The sequence below is a fragment of the Zophobas morio genome, unplaced genomic scaffold (assembly GCF_036711695.1).
Source record: "Zophobas morio isolate AGI-343-1 ecotype UQ-CSIRO unplaced genomic scaffold, CSIRO_AGI_Zmor_V1 ptg000006l, whole genome shotgun sequence".
Lineage (NCBI taxonomy): Eukaryota > Metazoa > Arthropoda > Insecta > Coleoptera > Tenebrionidae > Zophobas > Zophobas morio.
In genome coordinates this window covers 3,715,077-3,740,111 of record NW_026972111.1, presented here as the reverse complement: position 1 = coordinate 3,740,111, position 25,035 = coordinate 3,715,077, and the positions used below count along the sequence as shown (strand labels likewise).

The window sequence follows — 25,035 nt, the reverse complement described above, 5'->3', positions numbered from 1 at the left end:
AAAAGGAAACAAATATCTGAAGCTTTATACAATATTTCTTTCCAAAAGAAATCCGCTCTAGGAAATTTTGATAGTGTAGAACAATTAATTACTGGACAAATGTGACTTTAATAATTTTCCAAGAAATTCTAGATCGTTTAAATAAAATGGTATCTGGGAAAAATTCTGAATTTTAGAAGAAATCTAAGTTTTTGGAAATGAAAAACTAAGCGATTTCTTGGGAGAAGATCATCGAAGTAACGGGAAGTCTATCTACTTCTTTTTGAAAAGATTAAAAAATTAGTAAAATCTTGATAGTTTAGAGTAGATCCACTGTTAAAAAGATGATTATGAAGATTTTTGACAAAAATTCTGGACCATTTACAAAATCATTATTTAATCATCAGAATTCTAATTTTCACTAGAAATCTATGTGGAAACGAAAAAGGGAAAAATTGGTAGAGATAATATAAGCTAAAAATCGGGAAGTTTATGCAAGATTTGTTTGCTCTAGGAAATTTTGATAGTGTAGAGAAACTATTAGAGAAATATGACTCTAAAAATTGTTCAAGAAATTCTGGAGCATTTAAGCAAATTGGTGTTTGAGAAGAATTCTTAGTTTTAGAGGAAATTTATGTAGAGACGAAAAAGAAAACAATTTTTTGAAAGAAGATCGTCAAATTATTGGGAAGTCTGTCCATTTTTTAAGACTTACTTTAGGAAGTTTTGATAATTTAGAAATTATTCACTATCGAAAAAAGAGACTGCAATATTTTTCAAAAAAAATTTAGAGCATTCGCAAAATCACTATTTGAGAAAAATTCCAAGTTCTACTAGAAATCTATTTGTAAACGAAAAATAAAAAAAAAATCCAATGAGAATATTAGCAAAATATCTGAATCTTTGTCCAATATTTCTTTGGAAAAGCAGTACGCTCTAGAAAATTTTGATAGTGTAGAACAATTACTGCAAGTAGATGCAGTCTCAAAAAGATCATTATGAAGATTTTTGACAAAAATTCTGGACCATTTACAAAATCAATATTTGATCATCAGAATTCTAATTTTCACTAGAAATCTATGTGGAAACGAAAAAGGGAAAAATTGGTAGAGATAATATAAGCCAAAAATCGGGAAGTTTATGCAAGATTTGTTTTGAAAAAAGTCTGCTTTAGGAAATTTTGATAGTGTAGAGAAACTATTAGAGAAATATGTGTCTAAATACGTTCCAAGAAATTTTACGAAACAATTTGTTGAAAGATCATTGAATTATTGGAAAGTCTATCCATTTTTTAAGATGTTTACTTTAGAAAATTTTGATAATTTAGAAAATGCTCACAATCCAAAAAGATAACCACAATTTTTTTCAAAAAAATTCTAGAGCAATTACAAAATCGATATTCGAGAAGAATTCTACTTAATTACAAGACAATCAAAATGATTTTCCAGGAAATTTTAGAGCATTTAAACGAAATAGTATTTGGGAAGAATTCAGAGTTTTAGAAGAAATCTTTTTAGAAACTAAAAAGTAAGCAATTTCTTGAGAGAAGATCATCGAAGTAACGGGAAGTCTATCTATTTTTTTTTTGAAAAGACGTTCTATTTGGAAAATTTTGATTGTTTATAGAGGATCCACTATGAAAAAGATGACCATAAAGATTTTTAGCAAAATTCTAGACCATTTACAAAATCAGTATTTGATAAGAATCGAAGAAATCTATTTGGAAACGAAAAAGGAAAAATTTTCTAGAGATAATATGAGCCAAAAATCTGGAAATTTATCCATGATTTGTTTTGAAAATAAGTCCGCTCTAGGTAATTTTGGTATTGTAGAGAAACTATTAGAGAAATATGACTCTAAAATCTTTTCATGAAATTCTGGAGCATTTTAGGAAAGTGGTGATTTACAAGGATTTTGAGTTTTAGAAGAAGTCTATGTGGAGACGAAAAATGAAACAAGTTTTTGAAAGAAGATAGATGATCAAATGATTGGGAAGTCTATCCATTTTTTAAGATATTTGTTTTCGAAAATTTTGATAATTTAGAAAATATTCATAATCAAAAAAGATAATCACAATGATTTAAAATAAAAATTCTAGAGCATTTAGAAAATCAATATTTGAGAAGAATTTAAGTTTTACTAGAAATCTATTTGGAAAGGAAAAATAAAGGAAATTCTAGTGAGAAGAAATCCGCTCTAGCAAATTTTGATAGTGTGGAGTAATTATTATTAGACAAATATGACTCTAAAGATTTTCCTAGAAATTCTAGAGTATTTAATCAAACTGATATTTGGGAAGAATTAATTCTTAGTTTAAAAATAAATCTATTTGACAACTATAAGGTAATCAATTTCTTGGAAGAAGATCACCGAAGTAATGGACAATTTTTTTTTGGAAAGATGTTTCATTTGGGAAATTTTAATAGTTTAGAGGAGATCCAGTTTCAAAAAAAGTTGACTATAAAAATGTTCGCAAAAATTCTAGACCATTTATTATAAACTCAGTATTTGATAAGAATTCTAAGTTACACTAGAAATCTTTTTGTAAACGAAAAAGAAAAAAAATTGTTAGAGATAATATAAGGCAAAAATCGAAAAGTTTATCCAAGATTTGTTTTGAAACGAAGTTTACCTTTAGAAATTTTGAAAAATCTAAAAACTATTCAAGAAATTCTGGAGCATTTTAAGAAATTGGTAATTGAAAAGAGTTTTAGAAGAAGTCTAATGTAGAGAGGCAAAAAGAAACAATTTCTTGAAAGAAGATTATCGAATGACTGGGAATTCCATCCATTTTTTAAGACGTTTACTTTAGAAAATCTTGATAATTTAGAAAATACTCACAAACAAAATAGATGATCACACAATCATTTTCAAAAAAATTCTAGAGCATTTACAAAATCAACATTTGAAAAGAATTCCAAGTTCTACTAGAAATATATTTCGAAAGAAATAATAAAGAAAAGTCTAATGAGAATATTGGCGAAATATCTGAAGGTCCATCCAAAATTTCTTACGAAAAGAAGTCCGCTCTAGGAAATTTTGATAGTGTAGTGTAATTACTGGATAAATAAGACTGTAAAGATTTTCCTAGAAGTTTTAGAGCATTTAATCAAAATAATCAAAATCATATCTAGGAATAATTCTTATTTTAACAAGAAATCTATTTGGAAACCAAAAAGTAAGCGATTTCTTGAAAGAAGATCATCGAAGTAATGGGTAGTCTTTTTTTGAAAAGACGTTTCATAATTTGGGAAATTTTAATAGCCTATAAGAAGATCCACTATGAAAAAGATGACCATAAAGATTTTTGACAAAATTCTAGATCATTTACAAAATCAGTATTTGATAAGAAAGTTACACTAGAAATCTATTTGGAAACGAAAAAGAAAAAATTTGCTAGAGATAATATAAGCCAAAAATCTGGAAGTTTATTCAAGATTTGTTTTGGAAAGAAGTCCTCCTTAGGAAATTTTGGAAATTCTACAAACTTTTCAAGAAATTCTGGAGAATTTTAGGAAATTGCTGATTGGGAAGAATTCTGAGTTTTAGAAGAAGTCTATGTAGAGACGAAAAATGAAACAATTTCTTAAAAGAAGATGATCGAATTATTGGGAATTCTATCCATTTCTTAAGACGTGCGAAGTATCCGGAAGTTAAAGTTAGTGTTTTCTTTCGGAAAAAAGTTTATTTTAGGAAATTTTGACAATGTAGCGCTATCAAAAATGAAAACTATGATGATTAAAAAAATCTATGATATTTAAAAAAGTCGTGTTTGAGAAGAAATCCACTTGGAAACGAGAAGGAAAAAATTCTTAACCGAAAATCAGGGAACTTTATTTATGACTTTTTTAAAAAAAAAAAAAATGTTTCAGGAATTTTGGATAGTGTTGAACCAAGATGACTACAAAAATTTTGGAGAAAATCTAAGACATTTAAAAAACTTATATTTGAGCAGAATTCTAAGTTCTAGGATCTACCTTGTGACGCCCACTGATGATGTTCAGAAACAAAAATCGGTCGTAGACAAATCTTATACCTGTCATTATTTTAGGAGGGTAGTGGGAAATGACAATAAAGAAATTTTGAGAGCAAAAAATCAAGATTTCTTAGGAGCTATAGGAAAGATTTTTGATCTATCATTTCTCACTGTGTATTCAAATTCTTCAGTTATTCTCATATTTAGAAGCAGTAATTACTTATGTTGTGCTGACATACCTCGTTGTGATTGTCTTGGCAAATAAACATATTTTAATTTTACGACATCTCGATATTGCAAATTAAATTTTGGTTCAACTTCAATTTGAAACTGTATATGTATATTTTAAACTTTGCCTATTTGTTGCGGACGGAGCCAACAAAAATATTTTGTAGGTTATTCCACATTATGTTAACTGTTTTGTTAGTATTTCCATGAATAACAAGCTTTAAAATCATAGTCTTTTGTGTAAACTTTCTTTAGCTAACAATGTGTGCATTAATGCAATATTTACTTAAGCGTGTGCCTCTGATATTTTGTTATTTAATCGATTTCACAGTAAACGAATGTCTTCAATCCAGTTTTAATGAAATGTAATGGGCTTTATCAAACGTCAATGTTGTTTTCTAAAAATACTCTCCCAAAAATTTTCAGAGTGAATTTATTTGATCACACGTGAACTGTACAGCACATGATTTGTAGGGTCTTCGCATGACAGTTTTGGTTTGGTTCATTTAAGACCGAAGGTGAGTTGTGGACACTCTTTTAAGACACTCGTGTAAATTTACGAGCTGACATTCTTTTCTACTTTTGTTTTAAAAATAATTACTAGTTCTCTTGTCTTTAAAATAGAATTTAGCGAAATTAAATTGTGACTCAGACTAAAGCAGGATTTTTAATGAAATGTGAAGGATTACGTTTAGCGTGTTTGAAATAATGTGAAAATTCGACAGATCGGAATAATGTTTTTCTCCAAACGTGATATTTTTTATCATAGTAAAAACCACGAATAAAATTTATATGAGTTCTGCTTAGAAGAAAAGTAAGGCATTCTAAAGTTTAATTATGTTTATTGTCCCTACAACGGTGTTTTTTGCCGCCAGTGAACCATGTTCGTCTTCATTATCTCCCAGGTTTATTGCACTATAAAGTTTATTATTTTTACAACTTTTTTGTGAAATTACATATTTTATGAGGATTCTCGATGCAGTTTCATTTGTTGTTTTTTTTTTGTCTAACGGTTCGTAGAAATTCAAAACATAGACAGTTTTTTCATCCAAGTTAAAACTGTCAAAGTTCTTTGGTTGCTTTTTCTAATTTTCAGACCAGAAATGACCAAAAAATTCACATAACGGAGCCATTTTGTCTTGAAATTACATCAAGTTAATCCAAAATAAAAAAACAATGGTCCAAAGTTATTTCCACAGAACGTCCCTCGCCCCTGAAGTACAGTCCTGCTTCTTTGAAAAATGATAAAATTTGATTTTGAGATATTTATTTTTTTTTGTGATAACCTCTATGGAGAAATACAGGAAGTCACAGTGTAAGAGAAAGAAAGAAGGTTTCACCTTCTTAAAAAAAGGCAGTTGGGGCACCGAGAAGGTTTCACTTTTATAAAAAAAAGACAGTTGGGGCCCCCGAGAAGGTTTTCACATTCGCTAAAAAAACAGTTGCGGCGTCCGAGAAAGTTTCATCTTCTCCAAAAAAAAAACAGTTGGAGCCTTTGAGAAGGTTTTACCTCCTTTAAAAAAATACAATTGGGACTCCCGAGAAGGTTTCATCTTGTCCAAAAAATAACAGTTGGGGCCCTTGAGAAGGTTTCACCTCCTTAAAAAAAATACAATTGGGACCCCGAGAAGGTTTCACCTTCTTAAAAAAAAAGACAGTTGGGACCCCCGAGAAGGTTTCATCTTCTTAAAATAAAAGACTGTTAGGGCCCCCGGGAAGGTTTTCATATTCTCTAAAAAAGCAGTTGCGGCGCCCGAGAAGCTCACATCTCGTCCAAAAAAAGACAGTTGGGGCCCTTGAGAAGGTTTCACCTCTATAAAAATACAATTGGGACCCCTGAGAAGGTTTCATCTTGTCCAAAAAATGACAGTTGGGGCCCTTGAGAAGGTTTCACCTCCTTTAAAACAATACAATTGGGACCCCGAGAAGGTTTCACCTTCTTAAAAAAAAGACATTTGGGACCCCCGAGAAGGTTTCATCTTCTTAAAATAAAAGACAGTTAGGGCCCCCTAGAAGGTTTTCACATTCTCTAAAAAACCAGTTGCGGCGCCCGAGAAGGTTTCATCTTGTCCAGAAAAAGACAGTTACGGCCCTTGAGAAAGTTTCACCTCTTCTAAAAAAATACAATTGGGACCCCTCACAAGGTTTCACCACTTTTAAAAAAAGACAGTTGGGACCCCCGAAAAGATTTCATCTTCTTAAAATAAAAGACAGTTAGGGCCCCCGAGAAGGTTTTCACATTCTCTAAAAAAGCAGTTGCGGCGCCCAAGAAGGTTTCATCTTGTCCAAAAAAGGACAGTTGGAACCCTTGAGAAGGTTTCACCTCTTCTAAAAAAAATACAATTGAGACCTCCGAGAAGGTTTCCCCTTTTTTAAAGAGAAGACAATTGGGACCCCTAGAAGGTTTCACATTCTTAAAAAAAACAATTCGGGCTTACGAGAATGTTTCATCTTCTTAAAATAAAAGACAGTTAGGGCCCCCGAGAAGTTTTCACATTCTCTAAAAAATTAGTTGCGCCGCCCGAAAAGGTTTCATCTTGCCCAAAAAAAGACAGTTGGAGCCCTTGAGAAGGTTTCCCCTCCTTTAAAAAAATACAATTGGGACCTCCGAGAAGATTTCCCCTTCTTTAAAGAGAAGACAATTGGGACCTCTGAGAAGGTTTCGCCTCCTTAAAAAAAAAAAGAAAATTGGGATCCCTGAGAAGGTTTCATTTTCTTAAAATAAAAGACAGTTAGGGCCCCCGAGAAGGTTTTCACATTCTCTAAAAAATCAGTTGCGGTGCAGAGAAGGTTTCATCTTGTCCAAAAAAAGATAGTTGGAGCCCTTGAGAAGGTTTCACCTCCTTTAAAAAAAGACAATTGGGACCCCCGAGAAGGTTTCATCTTCTTAAAATAAAAGACAGTTAAGATACCCGAGAAGGTTTTCATATTCTCTAAAAAACTAGTTGCGGTGCCCGAGAAGGTTTCATCTTGTCCAAAAAAGACAGTTGGAGCCCTTGAGAAGGTTTCACCCCCTTTGAAAAAATACAATTGAGTCCTCCGAGAAGGTTTCCCCTTCTTTAAAGAGAAGAGAATTGGGACCCCCGAGAAGGTTTCACCTCCTTTAAAAAAAAGACAATTGGGATCCCTGAGAAAGTTTCATCTTCTTAAAATAAAGAACAGTTAGGGCCCCCGAGAAGGTTTTCACAGTCTCTAAAAAATCAGTTGCGGCGCCCGAGAAGGTTTCATCTTGTCCAAAAAAAAAGACAAGTGGAGCCCTTGAGAAGGTTTCGCCTCCTTTAAAAAAAAAGACAATTGGGACCCCCGAGAAGGTTTTCACATTCTCTAAAAAACCAGTTGCGGCGCTCGAGAAGGTTTCATCTTGTCCAAAAAAAAGACAGTTGGGGCCCTTGAGAAGGTTTCACCTCCTCTAAAAAAATTCAATTTGGACCCCCGAGAAGGTTTCACCTCCTTTAAAAAAAGACAATTGGGACCCCCGAGAAGGTTTCATCTTTTTAAAATAAAAGACAGTTAGGGCCCCCGAGAAGGTTTTCACATTCTCTAAAAAACCAGTTGGGGCGCCCGAGAAGATTTCATCTTGCCCAAAAAAAGACAGTTGGGGCCCTTGAGAAGGTTTCACCTCTTTTAAAAAAATACAATTGGGACCTCCGAGAAGGTTTTCCCTTCTTTAAAGAGAAGACAATTGGGACCCCTCGAGAAGGTTTCACATTCTTAAAAAAAAACAATTCAGGCCCTCGAGAAGGTTTCGCCTGCTTTAAAAAAAAGACAATTGGGATCCCTGAGAAGGTTTCATCTTCTTAAAATAAAAGACAGTTAGGGCCCCGAGATGATTTTCACATTCCCTAAAAAATCAGTTGCGGCGCCCGATAAGGTTTCATCTTGTCCAAAAAAAGACAGTTGGAGCCCTTGAGAAGGTTTCACCCCCTTTGAAAAAATACAATTGGGACCTCCGAGAAGGTTTCCCCTTTTTTAAAGAGAAGACAATTGGGACCCCCGAGAAGGTTTCACATTCTAAAAAAAAAGTTGAAGCCGAAAAGTTTTCACATTATGAAAAAAATTTTGCGATTTTCGTTTTGTGATAACCTCTATAAAGTACAAAATTGTGGTGTATTAACACCCCCTGGTCGGCAAGAGTGTGCACAGTATGAAATATGTATATTTAAAGCACGTAACCAATGGAAAAAATGTAGATATTTTCAGTTTCTCAATACATTCCTAACATCGACTGTATGTTTATACTTTAAAAAAGTTCCGACTGATGCTTAGCTATAATCTGAACGTACTAATGTTCAGAATACAAAAATCAGCGGTTAACAGCAGAGTTTTTTTTTCACAAGCACTCATAAATTTGAAGAATAGTTATTCCACAAAATTGTAAGATGACGGACAAATTTTGATTAACGATTTGCCATGCTTGCAAAAATAAACTTAAAATATTTGCAAAATTTCACAGCATTCGGTTTTTACAATTTCAACACGGATTCATAAATCGCACATGCAGTAGCATGTTATTTTACAACATTGAAGGAACGTTTTTTATTCGGCACACATAAAAGTAGCCAAACATAGAAAGATATTTCTTATTTCTCGTTCTAGGAAGAAAAAATATATAAACATAAAAATTAAGAATGTTTTAAATTCACATTTCGCGGTTTTGAATGGAAAAGTCAACGGCAAATCGTGCATGATTTAAGATACGCTACCACCGCAAAAAATCTGTTACTCATGCAACAAGATAATATTGAACGTGAGTGAATGAAACAAAGCACAATCGAATTCATAGAACTGTCAGTCATGGATTTCCGCCTGAGATAAGCAGTGATATTTTAATAAAGGAATTAATGCGCTACACCTTTAATTACGATAACGCGAAAAAATGTTTTCAAGCGGCGTGCACTTCGAAACCGACTTCTCCGACCGAGAGTGCTGTAATCAGTCAAAAATCGCACGCAAACCAGAAACGCATACCTAGGTACACGGACACACATGAGCAGTTTCGCTCGGACTTCCTGTGAAAATCCGCAATTTTCTCAAACAGGAACTCCACTTTAAAGCGATTCTGTCAACATTTTGTTAACGAAATGCGAACTTTATGTGCAAAGGAAACAACAATCGAATTAGAAAAGCGAATTACGTGCCATTATTTATTTTTATCTGAATCGTAAATTTAATAATAAGTCGATAAAATCAGCGCGAATGTGATGCTATTAACAGTGAAACAAGTATTCAAAACGCAGATAAATCCTCCCACACTGATACTAGTAGTTGTAGGTTTCCTTTATCGTGACGAATAAACCGACCGTTTATTGTCGACCGAAAAAGTCCGGTTGCTGCAACCGATTTTTGGTTGCAACACCGAAAACGGCAATAAATTAGCGATTGCCGGCACGAAACCACCGAAAGCAGTGAACCGTCGAGGTACGTAATTGAATTAGGTGAGCGTTTTTCGGGCCGGTTGCGGCTCTTTGAAGTACCGCGATTTTCCGCCCGACTTTCGACCCGATAAACATATGCAAAGCAGTACCGTGTAGTACTACACGGAAGTAACCCCGATCGCCATAAATCCCGCTAGATATCAGGTTCCAGGCCGGCTCCGGAAAAAATCCGTAGAAAGTAGGCGAGGAGTACTACGAGTGAAAGATGCGATTTTAGAAAAGCCACCGAGGTCAAGCACCGAACCCGCTGACCCATTAAGCCTAAATAGCACTCACTGTTCCTCCACCTGTGGCTGCTCTTCTCCTCATCCCGCTTCTTCTTCTTCACCTTCTGGTGCTCCTTGATGAAGGTCTTGGTTCGGAATATGATCGCGTCCATCCCTCACGCACAACAGCACCTCATAGTTCGGTCTGAAGGAGTCGAATATGGTAACGGTGAACGAGATCACGAGAGAGGGGACTTTTTGGCTCGGAAGAAGCGAAGAACTAGAGAAGTGTGAAGAGCGGAAGGCCGATGGACCATTTCACCGGAGGACCGAGAGTGCCGCCGCCGCGATCGCCTGATAAACGCACTTATCTGGGATGGATAATTCGGACAAGGCCAATAACCTGAGATTAATCGGTACTGCCAATCTTTGGAGAGGTGTAAACAAAAACAATGGACTATCGGTTGTTGGTTTGTCAGCGCGGAGCGCTACTACAGACAAAGCAAAAACACCCGTGTCGTACCACCGCGAGAATTACGGTACCGCATTCGGCGGATCGGAGGACGGGCAGTGGCGGCGCTGGGGGGGAGGCGGTTGCGAAATTTTACGGAAAATGGAACTTGCCATTTATGGTACAGCGAACGGATATTCGCATGGATTTATTTCGCTTTTTTACCCCTAATCGCAAGAACTTTTATTTAGGTCGTACCGTGGTGGTCTAAAAATTTAGAACCACGTATTATAGAACGAGGAAATCGTTATTAAAATACTTATACTTTTCGGTGTTATATGTGGGTAAGTTTATATTTGACAAGGTTATGAGAACCGTAGTGGTATATTAAATATTAATTTTCATGAAATATACATGACTTCACCGCTATATTTAGGACATTCGATCTTAACTATTCTTAAAATGATTTGTTTAAGACATGGGCCATTTGAATCACTCTAGTGTGATTTACGATCTGCATTCGGATTAACTGTTCGGTTTTTCAAATTAAATTAATCAGATGGAGTAAGTTCTGAAAAAATTGCCGATTTTACAAGTTGGACACCAAGGTATTTAAAACTTTGTCTTTTTGTCGTTCCTAGTATAATAATTATAAAATTATACTAATGAGAAAATTAAGCATTGGTGATGGACTAGAGTTTACAAAAACATTATTTGAGTGGGTGTCAATTTACGTTTTGGAGTTACACATCAAGCTTCAGAAAATTTCAAATAAGAGAAGGCTGTCTTTAAGACAAGTCAGCTGATCTTCTTTTTTTTCAGTACACTGCCTCCCTTGATCAGAAATATTTTGAATCATGTCATATGGCATTAACTTCGATCTAAGATAAAAATTCATGTGATATTTTTTTACCCACCGGAGAAAATATTTTTAAGCTTGTTCCAACTCTTAAGTATTAAATTAAAGAACAAAACATATTTTAGTACCCTAGTATGTGTATGTATGATGACCCGATTTTGTGGTCCCCTAGTATCTCCTATGAAGATAGGACATTCCATATACTAAGGGGTCGAAATCGAATATGGAATATACATACTAGGGACCACAAAATTGGATAACATAGGAGATAAAAGGAATCAAAACTACGATTTTTCCAAATTTTATAGTCCCCTAATATATTCTGTGTTTGTTATAGTCCCGTAATATATGATATGTCCCATCTTCATAAGACCGAAATTGAACATAGGATATACTAAGGGACCACGAAATCGGATCCTCAACTATCCATCATATTATGAGACCAGAAGTCCGATTTCTGAAATTTTGTGGTCTCCTACTATTTCCTATGTTTCATTTCGGTCCCATTAAATATGGAATATCTAATATTCATAGGATATACTAGACATACGTACACTAGGATACTACAAATTCGGATACTACGCGACCAAAAATACGATTTTTCCAATTTTATAGTCCCCTAATATATTATGTGTTCGGTATCAGTCCCGTAATATATGATATGTCCCATGTTCATAAGATGTACTAGGGGACCGAAATTGAACATAGGATATACTAGGGGACCACGAAATCTGCTCCTCAACTCTCCATCATATTATGGGACCAGAAGTCCGATTTCTGAAATTTTGTGATCTCCTACTACTTCCAATGTTTCATTTCGGTCCCATTAAATATGGAACATCTAATATTCATAGGATATACTAAATATACGTACACTAGGATACCACAAATTCGGATACTACGCGACCAAAAATCCGATTTTTCAAATTTCGTGGTTTCCTAGTATATTTTACATTTATAGGACCCACTAATGTACCGAGAACGAAAATCTATTTTGGTACCCTAGTATACCATTTGTACAATGATCCTATTTTGTGGTCCCCTTGTACTTCTTATGAAGATAGGACATACCATATACTAAGGAGCCGAAATCGAAAATGGAATATACATACTAGGGGACCACAAAATTGGATGATCCAACATAGGAAATACAAGGGAATCAAAACTACGATTTTTCCAATTTTATAGTCCCCTAATATATTCTGTGTTCGGTATCAGTTCCGTAATATATGATATGTCCCATGTTCATAAGATGTACTAGGGAACCGAATTGAACATACGATATACTAGGGGACCACAAAATCGGATCCTCAACTATCCATTATATTACGGGACCAGAAATCCAATTTCTCAAATTTTGTGGTCTCCTAGTACATCCTATGTTTCATTTCGGTCCCATTAAATATGGAATATCTAATATTCATAGGATATACTAGATATACCTACACTAGGATACCACAAATTCGGATACCACGCGACCAAAAATCCGATTTTTCAAATTTCGTGGTTTCCTAGTATACTCTACATTTATACGACCCACTAAGGTACCGGGAACGAAAATATATTTTAGTACCCTAGTATACCATTTGTACAATGATCCTATTTTGTGGTCCCCTAGTACATCCTATCAAGATAGGACATACCATATACTAAGAAACCGAAATCGAAAATGCGATCATCCGATGTAGGAAATACAAGGGGATCAAAAATATGATTTTTCCAATTTTGTAGTCCCCGAATATACCCTATGTTTGATATCAGTCCCGTAATATATGATATATCCATGTTCACAAGATATACTAGGGAACCGAAATTGAACATAGGATATACTAGGGGACCACAAAATCGGAACCTCGACCATCGGTCATATTACGGGACCAGAAGTCCGATTTCGCAAATTTTGTGATCACCTAGTATATCCTATGTTTCATTTCAGTCCCATTACGTATGGAGTATCTAATTAATATTCATAGGATATACTATGGGACTCAACACGAGCGTAGGCTGTATTAGGGGACCACAAAATTTGAAAATTTTAACTTTTGGTCCCCTAGTATAATCGATATTCGATAATCCGTTTTTGTGGAACCCTAGTATGACTTTTGAACATAGGATGTACCTATATGGGGGTACCACAAGATCGGATACTCGACGATAGAATATACTAGGGGACCAAAAATCCGATTTTTCAAATTTCGTTGTTTCCTGGTATATTCTAAATTTCTACGACCCACTAAGGTACCGAGAACGAAAATCTATTTTAGTACTCTAGTTGTAGTATACCATTTGTACAATGATCCGATTTTGTGGTCCCCTAGTATATGCTATGAAGATAGGACATACTATATAGAAAGGAACTGAAATCGAAAATGGAATACACATTCTAGGGGACCATACACCCAGTATACCATTTATGCGATGATCCGATTTTGTAATCCCTTAGTATATCCTATGAAGATAGGACATACCATATACTAAGGAGCCGAAATCGAAAATGGAATATACATACTAGGGGACCACAACATTGGATCATCCGACGTAGGAAATACAAGGGGATCAAAAATATGATTTCTCCAATTTTGTAGTCCCGAATATATCCTGTGTTTGGTATTAGTCCCGTAGTATATAAAATATTCATGTTCATAAGATATACTAGGGAATCGAAATTGAACATAGGATATACTAAGGGACCACAAAATCGGAACCTCGACCATCGATCATATTACGGGACCAGAAGTCCGATTTTGCAAATTTTGTGATCTCCTAGTATATCCTATGTTTCATTTCAGTCCCATTAAATATGGAGTATCTAATTAATATTCATATGATATACTATGAAAATTTGAATTTTTGGTCCCCTGGTATAATCGATATTCGATAATCCGTTTTTGTGGAACCCTAGTATGGCTTTTGAACATAGGATATACCTATACTAGAGTACCACAAATTCGGATACTCGACCATAGAATATACTAGGGGATCAAAAAACCAATTTTTCAAATTTCGTTGTTTCCTGGTATACTCTAACTTTATAGAACCTACTAAGGTACCGAGAACGAAACACATTCACGAGTCGGCCAAAATACATTTTCGTTGATTTTTCGGTTCCCTAGTATACCCTATGTTCGTTCTCGGTCCCTTAGTGTATAGGCTATCCTATATTTATAGAATATACTAGGCAACCGAGAACGAACATAGGATATATTGGGGAACTGACAAATCAACGAAAATCTATTTTAGTACCGACGATTTTTTGTTTTTTTTACTTCTCTGATTGTGCACAAATTTCTCTTCACTGAATCTGAAATTTTTTTGTCGTAAGTCGATATATAATAGGGCTTTTGGTCTACTTTTTGGCGCAAAAATTTGAATTTTTGAATTTCGGCCACGGTCGACTCACTTTGTTCCAATTTTATTTGTTTTCTCTTTTCTTTTCTAGTCGTATTGTCGTCTCCACACACGTATCTATAAGGTTTATTTTCGTTTGCTTCTTTTGAGGTTCACTTTGTCAAACTTTAATTCTTTGTTACGGGTTGTTTTTCTGTCCACTTATCTGATTTTGCGCACATTTTCTTAATTGGATCTCAACATTTTTTTGTCGTTAGTAGTTATATAGTGGGGCTGCTGCTCCACTTTCCGGCGGGAATATTTGAATTCGTGCGCAGAAGCAGGTTCTGGCCCACTTGATCCTGCACATGCTCGGCTTTTAGCCTTCTATTGGGGAGAAAACGTTGAATTTCAGCTAACTTCGGCCAAGGTCGACTCATTTCGGCCACGGTCAACTCACTTCGGACAAAGCCGAGTATCTTCGATCACGACTTTTCCTGCTGTTTTAGCTTTTTCACCCTAAAAAATTCTTTATAACGCTTCTTCCGGTTTATTAATTTTCAACTCATTTATTTTTGGCTTTTTATTTTCTTTAACATCAAAATTCTTTCTTGTGTTAACATTTTTACACTGGTTTTCCCTTTTTTGTTTGTTTAAAGCTTCTTTCAATCTTTCCATTGTCAGTTCGTATTTAATTTTCGTTTCACTATTCGCTAGTTTCGTTGTTATATAGTGGGGTTTCTGGCCCACTTGGTTTTGCGCATGCTCGAGTTCTAGCTTACTTGTTGGAAGGAATAGTTAAATTTCAGCTAACTTCGGCCAAGGTGGACCTAATTCGGCCAAAGTCGACTCACTTCGAACAACATCGAGTATCTTCGACCCCGATTTTTTCTGTTATTTTACCTTTTTCTCCATAAAAAAATCTTTCTGCTGCTTATTTTGATTTATTAATTTTGTTTACTTATTTTTCAGTTTTTAGTTTAATTTTTGATTATATATTTTTTGGTCGGTTTCTGTCTGACCATTATTTTTTTAACAAACCAATTCTTTCTTGTTTTAACATTTTTGCTTTGGTTTTCTATTTCTGGTTGGTTTAAATTGGTTTCTATTTTCGATAGTTTCATTTTTATATAGTGGGGTTTCTAGTCCACTTTTTGGCGCGAAAATTTGAATTCGTGCGCAGGTGCAGTTTTTGGCCCACTTAATTTTGCGATTGCTCGGTTCTGGCCAACTTGATTCTACGCATGCTCGGGTTCTAGCTCATTTGTAGAAGGGAAAAGTTGAATTTTAGCGAACTTTGGTGTATTTTCGAACACGGTTTTTTTCTGCTGCTTTAGCTTCTTCACCTCCTCCAAAATCTTCTAATGCTTCTTCTAGTTTATTAATTTTGTTTAAAACTTGCTTATTTTTAAATTTTTAGTTTAATCCTTGATTATTTATTTCTTGGTGGTGTTCTGTATGACCATAATTTTTTTAACATCATAATTCTTTTTTGTTTAACATTTTTGCGTTGATTTTTCACTAATCTTTGTTTATTGCTTCTTTAAGTTCTTCTGTTGTGCGCTCGTACTTGATTTTCGTTTCTATTTTCGCTATTCTCATTGATGAATAGTGGGGTTTCTAGTCCACTTTTTGGCGCGAAAATTTGACTTCTCTTCACATTTGTGTTTCTTTTTATGACTGTTTCCTAGTTATTCAATACACAGTTTACTTAAATTTTGACCTAGAGATGTTAGCGAATAAAAAACGGTTTGCTTAAATTGTTTTAAAACTGTTTTTTTTTTTTTGTTTAAAAACATAAGACGTGATTTTTTCTTTTAACTATTTTTTTTTTAATTACATTTTTTCAGATGTTAGATGTGACTGGTGTTAGTTTTTATTATAAAGAACAGAAATTTTGAAATTTTAGAACAGTGTACAAATTAATCAAATAAACTTATTTTTTATAAATTTCCTTTTTCCACGATTTTATGTCATTCTTAAGATCATTCATAATATTCGCAAATAATAGAGGACTCAGTGCGAATACCGCTCTTGTTGAAACCTATTTTGTTCCATAGAAGGTTCGATTTAATCATAGTGTGGTTCAAAAAACTATTGTATTAGTTATCTTTATATAGAAAAAGGTTTTTTCGGTGTATTTTACTTGTCTTGTAATTACATTCTCTTTCTTTAACCCAAAATGTCTTCTTCTTTTTTCTTGCTCAATAATTTGTCATTTAATATTTAGAACGCAATAAATCTTCCAAATACTTTGGATATTTTTGGATAAGTTTTGTTAAATAAGTATTCAACTTTCTAAAGTGGTGTGTAGCTTACAAAACGTCGTCATCAATTTTTAAAGAAATTTTTCGTCGTTCTTCACGCTTGAATCAGTTCTTAATCGGTACTACTCGTACATTTCACGAAAATGAAGATATATCTTTGGGTTTTCTTCAAAAGCTGCAGCCCCCGCCGCCACTGGCGGCCCTCGTGCCGCAGCCGTCCATCTCGCCTGGTACCACCCCGCAGCGCCGCCCCCTCCCCGCCATTGCGCCAGCGGCCGCCGCACTGGCGAAACCAAGGTTGCCCATGCGGAAATGAACAAAAATAATAAAATCGCTCGCGACCCACATAATTTTTTACCACGTGGGTTCGTCGACCGCGCGTTATTTATAGCGAAGGGTTCGAGGTAGTACCAGTACCATCGGCAAGGTACCTTCGCTGACCTTGTTAGGACCGGTCCGTTAGGCGCCGAAATCGAGGTCGCGTCACGCCATCCGACGAAGAACAGCTGAAGAGCGCTGGTACAGTGACCAAGTGAACAGGACATTCACCTGTTGTAGGTGTACGCTGGCTGACGGCGCTTCCTGGAGGGGCGCCCGCATGGGCGATGGGGCATGGAGGGGGGAGCGGCTTAGTCATCGTGGGGCGAGAGCGGCGGTGGGACCGATGGGTGACGGTGGAGCGGTGTCGTAACTGGGATGCAAAAAACGGAGACAAAGAGTGACGGGCGATGGGCGCGCAAAAAGCAAGGGACGGGGGAGGGGGGAGGCGGGGCGTTGCGCAAGGGAGAGCCGGAGACCGAGGTTTCGGGTTTTGTGAGGAAACGTGATCTATGGGTGGAGTGGTAGAGAGCGAAACGGTTTTGGGAGAGGTGACGCGAACATTGAGGTTTTGGTGGCAGGATTTTTTTATTTTGATTTAATAAATGACGACACTTTATTTCGTTATTTGTTAAATGTCAGAAAGTGATGTTGTACTACACATGGTTTTGAGGTTATGTTAATTGTCTGTTATTTGTAACCAATTTTTCACAATTTTTTTTTCATTGCCAAATGTTGGGAAAAATCTTAACGAAAATCTAGATCTGGGCTTTTACATCGTTTTTGTATCTAAAATAAGGAAAATAATTTCGTTTGCCAAAAGTCCAAATGTTCTGGTCCCTCTAGTTACTGTCCCACTGAGTTCAAATTTAATACAGGGTCGCTAGAATGTATGGAAACGGTTAAATATCTTGAGAACAAATTGTACTAATCATTCACTTTTCAATGAAATTCATCCTGTGCGAGAACCCATTTCTAAGTCGACGGTTTCAAAAACCCTAAGAAGATTTAATGAAACTGGAAGTGTTAAAGACCGTTCAAATCCGGAGTTATCATCAGAAACTATTTGGTTTCAACAAGACGGTGCTCCACCCCATTTTGGACGTCAAGTGCGACAGTACTTAAATGAAACTTTTCCTGGCAGATGGATAGGCCGAAGTGGTACTATTGAGTGGCCTGCCATGTCACCGGATTTGACACCCCTTGGCTTTTTTTTTGTGGAGCTATTTGAAGAATCGCGTTTATATCAATAGACCGATTCACACTGAAGACTTAACAGGAACGCATACGTAACGAAATTGCGAGCATTCGTCCAGAAATTCCCAACTTTTTTTTCTGAATTCATTGTTACAAAAATATAATTTTGATTAAAATTTAATTTAAGAAAATAAAGGGTGGGTGGGGGGGGCTAGTGCTTGCTAAGAAAGACTGATTTTGGCAGATGACATATCCTTTCAGAAAATAAAGGGCGGGTGGGTGGGGCTAGTACCTGTCAAGGTGAGGGAAAAAAGGCGGGTGACTTTAGAACAATTCGTAAACCAACTGGGTAATGAAGAACAGCGAGGATACTTTCAACAAGATGATGCTAGGGCCCATGTGCCCAATGCAATATTCTCATACTTCACATACTATATATTTTGGCGAACGCTTGATCTCGCCTGATTTGTGGCCTCTCAGATCTCCAGACCTGTCTCCTTTGAATTTTTTTCTATTCGGGCATAGTAAAAATATCGTATTCAAGAATCACATTAATGACATTAACGAAGTCAAGAATACTGTTATTGTAGTTTCTCAAACTACATACTTCAATGTTTAATTAATATTTTTGAAAATATGAGAACATTTTGAACATTTTTTGTAAATTTAAATAAAGTTCATTTCACACATTTTTCCAAAATTACACTTAATTTACAGCTGTTAGACAACCAGTAATACTCAAAGCGTCTACTTTTCTAAAGCGGTCTTTGATTACCACTGCGAGTATAGTTTTTTGGCAAAAGTGCTCGGACAATTTAATTTTTTTTAACGCATGTAATTTAGAAATAAAATTAGAACTGGCATGTAAACAGGGCGATACGCGGGCCCCTCTCTCAAAAATTTGAAAGAGCACGTGGATTTCAAAGACATTTTGTTTAAATGATAAATCGATTCTCTATGTCACCACAACTTTTTTCCAAAAGAAGCTCCTCTCAGTGCCATTTTGTCAAAAATTTAAGGTGATTGAGTGACCCCTCATTTGAAAGCTATTTTAATCGACATTACAATCTCATTTGGATTTTTAAAATCATAAGTGTGATTCTAGAGAAATTAGGTAACAATAAAATGGGGGACAGCCAAAAAAGTTTTCTTAGGATTCTTGATGTCCAAGTAAGGTTGTAATGAGGATTAAAATGCCTACAAATGAGGGGATCGTACAAAATTTTTTGCGATTTTTGTTTACTGACAGCCTCTATAAACTAAAAACCAATGGCGTAGCTTTTTTGATTTGAATTTTTCAGTTATTCAGTTTTACAACTTTTCAATTTTTCGATTTTTAGATTTTGAAATTTTTCGTTTCGACTTTTTATTTTCTTTTTTTTTTTCAATTTGAATTTTTTTCAATTTTTCGATTTGCGATAAAGTTGGTTATGTTTTATTTTACTCCAAGGGCGAGGGAAGTTCCGTCGAAATACCCTTCGATCAATTTATCTGAATGAAAATAAAAATTTTCTTTCCTTAAAAAAAATATAATTAGATTTTGCAATTCTTCGATTTCAAATTTCTCGAGTTTTCAATTTTTCGATTTTTTAATTTTTCATTTCTTCAAGTTTTCGATTTGCAATTTTTGGTTTTAGTTTTTCATTTTCTTTATTTTTACAATATTTCGATTTTTTACTACACCGATTTTATAATTTTTTGTTTTTTCAGTTTTACATTTTTGTTTCTTCAATTTACAATATGCATCTCTTCGAGTTTTATTTTTAAATTTTTCAGTTTTCCGATTTTTCAACTTTGGATGCTTCAATTTTTAGATTTTGCAGTTTTTCGATTTGCGATTTCACGTGCTTTCAATTTTTCGGTTTTTCGATTTTTCATTTCTTTAATTTTTTGATTTGCATATTTTGGTTTTGGTTTTATCTATCCTTTATTTTTTCAATTTTTCGGTTTTTTAACATTCTGATTTTATAATTTTTTGTGTTTTCCAATTTTTCGTTTCTCCTGTTCGTCGATTTGCTGTTTTTCGAGTTTTCAAGTTGACATTTTTCAGTTTTTCAATTTTCCAACCTTTGAATTTTTTGTTTAAAAATTTCTAGTTATCAATTTATTTTTTTAAATTTACGATTCTTTAATTTTTGATTTCTTCATATTTCCGATTCGGTGTTTTATTTTTTTATTTTTACAATTTTCGATTTTCCAATGTTCCGATTTTTCAATTTTTCGTTTCTTCAATTTATCGATTTGCGAGTTTTCGTTTCGGTCATTTTCTTAGTTTTTTTCAATGTGATGTTTTCTAATTTTTGTGTTTGCCAATTTTTCGATTCGATTCGTTTTTTCTTTTTTCAATTTTTCCAAGTTTTCAATTAAAATTTTTCAGTTCTTTAATTTTGCATTTTTACAATTTTTTGATTTTTCACTGTATTAATTCTACAATTTTTTGTCTTTCCAATTTCAATTTTTTCAGTTTTTCGTTTTGCAATTTTTCAATATTTCATGTTTTATTTCTTCATTTTTACGATATGTAATTATTATTATTATTATTATTAAATTTTTCAATTTTTCCGTTTTCCAACCTTTGAATATTCCAATTTTTAGATTTTGCAATTTTCTGATTTGCAATTTAACGAGTTTTCAATTTTTAGTTTTTCAGTTTTTCGATTTGCACTTTTTGGTTTCGGTTTTTTATTTTTTTTTATTATTTCAATTTTTCGGTTCTTCAATGTTCTGATTTAATAATTTTTCTTTTTTTTTAATTTTCGGATTTTCTTTCCAATTTTTCAATTCAGTAGTTTTTTCGATCTTTAACTTTCCCGGTTTTTAGTTTTTCAATATTTCAATTTTTCGTTTCTCCTGTTCGTCGATTTGCTGTTTTTCGAATTTTCAAGTTGAAATTTTTCAGTTTTTCAATTTTCCAACTTTTGAATTTTTCGATTAAAAATTTTTAGTTATCAAATTTTACTTTTTTAAATTTTCGATTCGTTAAGTTTTGATTTCTTCACGTTGTCGATTCGGTGTTTTATTTTTTTATTTTTACAATTCTTGATTTTCCAGTGTCTCGATTTTTCAATTTTTCGTTTTTTCAAATTATCGATTTGCGATTTTTCGTTTCGGTTTTTTATTTTCTTTGTTTTTTTTTCAATTTTACGCTTTTCAATATCTGTTTTTATAATTCGTCTTTTTTTCAATGTGATGTTTTCTAATTTTTGTGTTTCTCAATTTTTCGATTTTCAATTTTTTTTCGATTTTTAACTTTTCAGTTTTCAATTTCCCGAATAAAAAAGTGCAAAATGGTAAAATTGAAAAATCAAAAATGAAAAAACGAAAAAAAAATCTAAAAATTGACAAATTGAAGAAACAGAAAATTGAAAAATCGTAAGATTAAACATTGAGAAACTTAATAGTCGAAAAAGTGCAAAATCGGAAAACGAAATATTGTAAAATCGAAATAGTGAAAGTAAAAAAATCGGAAAATTAAATACTGAAAATTTGTAATATTTTTCAAATTTTCATTTCTTCAATTTTTCGATTTGCAGTTTTCATTTTGTTTTTCTATTCCCTTTATATTGCAATTTTTCCGTTTTTCAAGGTTCTGATTTTCAATGGATTTGTTAATTTTTCGTTTTTTCGATTACAGATTTTTCATATTTTCGTTTCTGTAATTTTTGATTTTTGGATTTTAAAACTTGTTCATTTCTATCTTTCGATGTTACAGTTTTTGAATTTTACAATTTGGAAGATTCCATAATTTTTCGATTTTAACAATTTTTGGGTTTTCCAATTTTTTGTTCCATTAATTTTTTTCGATTTTTAGTTTCACGATTTTCAGTTTTTCAATACGATTTTTCGTTTCTTCAGTTTTTAGCTTTCAATTTTTCGGTGTTTATAGGTTTAAAGTTTTTAGTTTTTCAATTTTTCAATTTTTAGATTTTTAGACAAAATCAAAATTTTTCGATAAAGCTGGATATGTTTTATTGTAATCAATCCATGGGCGAGGGAAATTCTGTCGAAATAACCTTCGACCAATTTTTTGTTTCTTCAGTTGCTAATTTTCTAAGAATTTAATTGTAACACCTATTTAAATCAAAATAAAAATTTTCTTTTCTCGAAAAAGAAATATATTTAGATTTTGCAGTTTTTCGATTTGAAATTTCTCGAGTTTTGAATTTTTTGATTCTTTAATTCTTCATTTCTTCAAATTTTCGATTTCCAATTTTTGGTTTCGGTTTTTCATTTTCTTTATTTTTATAATTATTCGATTTTTCAGGATTCCGATTTTTAATTTTTTGTTTTTTCAGTGTCAGTTGTTGTTATTCTTAGTTTCAATTTTTCGATTTGCAATTTTTCAGTTTTTCATTCTTTTTTGTTTCTTTAATTTATAATATGCATCTCTTCGAGTTTTCGTTTTTAAATTTTTTAGTTTTTCGATTTTTCAACTTTGGATGCTTCAATTTTTAGATTTTGCAGTTTTTCGCTTTTCCCATTTTTCATTTCTTTAATTTTTCGATTTGCACATTTTGGTCTCGGCTTTATATTCCCTTTATTTTTTCAATTTTAAGGTTTTTTAATAGTCCGATTTTATACTTTTTTTTGTTTTCCAATTGTTCGTTTCTCCCGTTCGAGTTTTCAAGTTGAAATTTTTCAGTGTTTCAATTTTCCGACTTTTGAATTTTTCGATTAAAAATTTCTAGTTATCAAATTTAATTTTTTTAAATTTTCGATCCTTTAATTATTGATTTCTTCATATTTTCGATTCGGTGTTTTATTTCTTTTATTTTTACAATTTTCGATTTTCCAATTTTTCAATTTTTCGTTTCGTCAATTTATCGATTTGCGATTTTTCGTCTCGGTTTTTTATTTTCTTTGATTTTTTCAATTTTACGCTTTTTCAATATCTGATTTTATAATTCGTCTTTTTTTTCAATGTGATGTTTTCTAATTTTTGTGTTTCCCAATTTTTCGATTCAATTCGTTTTTTCTTCTTTTAATTTTTCTAAGTTTTCAATTAAAATTTTTCAGTTCTTTAATTTTTCATTTTTTCAAATTTTCTATTCGCAATTTTTCGTTTCGGTTTTTTATTTTTACAATTTTTTGATTTTTCAGTGTACTAATTCTACAATTTTTTTGTCTTTTCAATTTCATTTTTTCAGTTTTTCGATTTGCACTTTTTGGTTTCCGTTTTTATTTTTTTTATTATTTCAATTTTTCGGTTTTTCAGTGTTCTGGTTTAATAATTTTTCTTTTTTTTTTAATTTTTCGGATTTTCTTTCCAATTTTTCGATTCAGTAATTGTTCAGATCTTTAACTCTCCCGATTTTTAGTTTTTCAGTATTTCAATTTTTCGTTTCTTCAGTTCTTCGATTTGCAATATTTCGATTTTGAATCCTTTTTCGATTTTTAACTTTTCAATTTTCAATTTCCCGAATAAAAAAAAATGCAAAATGGTCAAATTGAAAATTCAAAAATGAAAAAACGAAAAAAAATCTAAAAATTGGACATCAAGGTCTTGAAAAATTGAAGAAACAAAAAACTGAAAAATCGAAAGACGAAACATTGAGAAACTTAATAATTGAAAAAGTGCAAAATCGAAGTGGTGAGAGTAAAGAAATCGGAAAATTAAACACTGAAAATTTGTAATATTTTTCAAATTTTCATTTCTTCAATTTTTCGATTTGTAGTTTTCATTTTGGTTTTTTATTCCCTATATAGTGCAATTTTTCCGTTTTTCCAGGTTCTGATTTTCAATGGATTTGTTAATTTTTCGTTTTTTCGATTACAGATTTTTCAGTTTTTCGTTTCTGTAACTTTTGATTTTTGGATTTTAAAACTGTTTCATTTCTATCTTTCGATGTTACAGTTTCTGAATTTTACGATTTGGAAGATTCCATAATTTTTCGATTTTAACAATTTTTGGGTTTTCCAATTTTTTGTTCCAGTAATTTTTTTCGATTTTTAGTTTCACGATTTTCACTTTTTCAATATTTCGATTATTCGTTTCTTCAGTTCTTCGATTTGCAATTTTTCAATTATGCAGTTTTTCGATTTTTCAATTTTTTCCGATTTTTTTGGTTTTTCGATTTCAAATTTCTATCTACTACAAATAATAATTAGGAGTATAATTTAAAAAAAGTTTCACTTTTTCAATTTTTAAATATCTTAATTTTTAGTTTATCATTGTTTCAATTTTTCGTTTCTTCAGTTTTTCGTTTTGGAATTTTTCGATTTTGCGCTTTTTTCATTTCGAAATTTTTCCATTTTTCAGTTTTTCGATTTTTCAATTGTTTGCGATTTTTTAGGTTTTCCATTTTTAATTTTTCGATTTTTCAATGTTTCAATTTTTCAACCTTTCGAATAAAAAAATGGAATAATTCGAGAATTGTAAAGTAGAAAAATCAAAAATAAATAAACGAAAACTTCGTAAAATCTAATGATTGGAAATCAATTTGAAACGCCCAAGAAATGAAAAATTGAAAAATCGGAAGACTAAAAATTGAGAAACTTAAAAATCGGAAAATCGGAAAATTGAGAAATCCAGAAATTCAAAATTTAAAAAATTGGAAAATTAGAAAATTGAAAAATCAAATATTGAAAATTTGAAGACACGAGAATATGGCAAGATCTTGGCAATTATGTCTCTAATAAAATTTTGAAAAATTTATTTCTTAAGAAATTTTGGATTTTGGAAAAATGGTATGAATTTTCGCAGAAATAAAACTTATAAATATAATAACATAAAAATAATTTTTGACGGTGCTCGGGAAAAGGTAGAAAAGTCAAAATTTTAGATAGAATTTA

General features: G+C 32.8%; 1 protein-coding gene across 3 annotated transcripts in view; it reads right to left on the bottom strand.

Moving 5' to 3' along the window:
• LOC135123351 (long-chain-fatty-acid--CoA ligase 6) overlaps window positions 1–25,035 on the bottom strand; it is a 79,640-nt gene that overhangs the window by 31,518 nt on the left and 23,087 nt on the right. The window contains exon 1 of one of the 3 annotated variants that reach the window (XM_064047912.1): window positions 9,895–10,309. The exons of the other annotated variants lie outside the window; for them this stretch is intronic. Coding sequence (XP_063903982.1) covers window positions 9,895–9,997 — 103 coding nt within the window. The 5' untranslated portion in view covers window positions 9,998–10,309. Of the gene's footprint in view, window positions 1–9,894; window positions 10,310–25,035 lie in introns of those variants that run through there. 3 annotated transcript variants of the gene reach the window in all.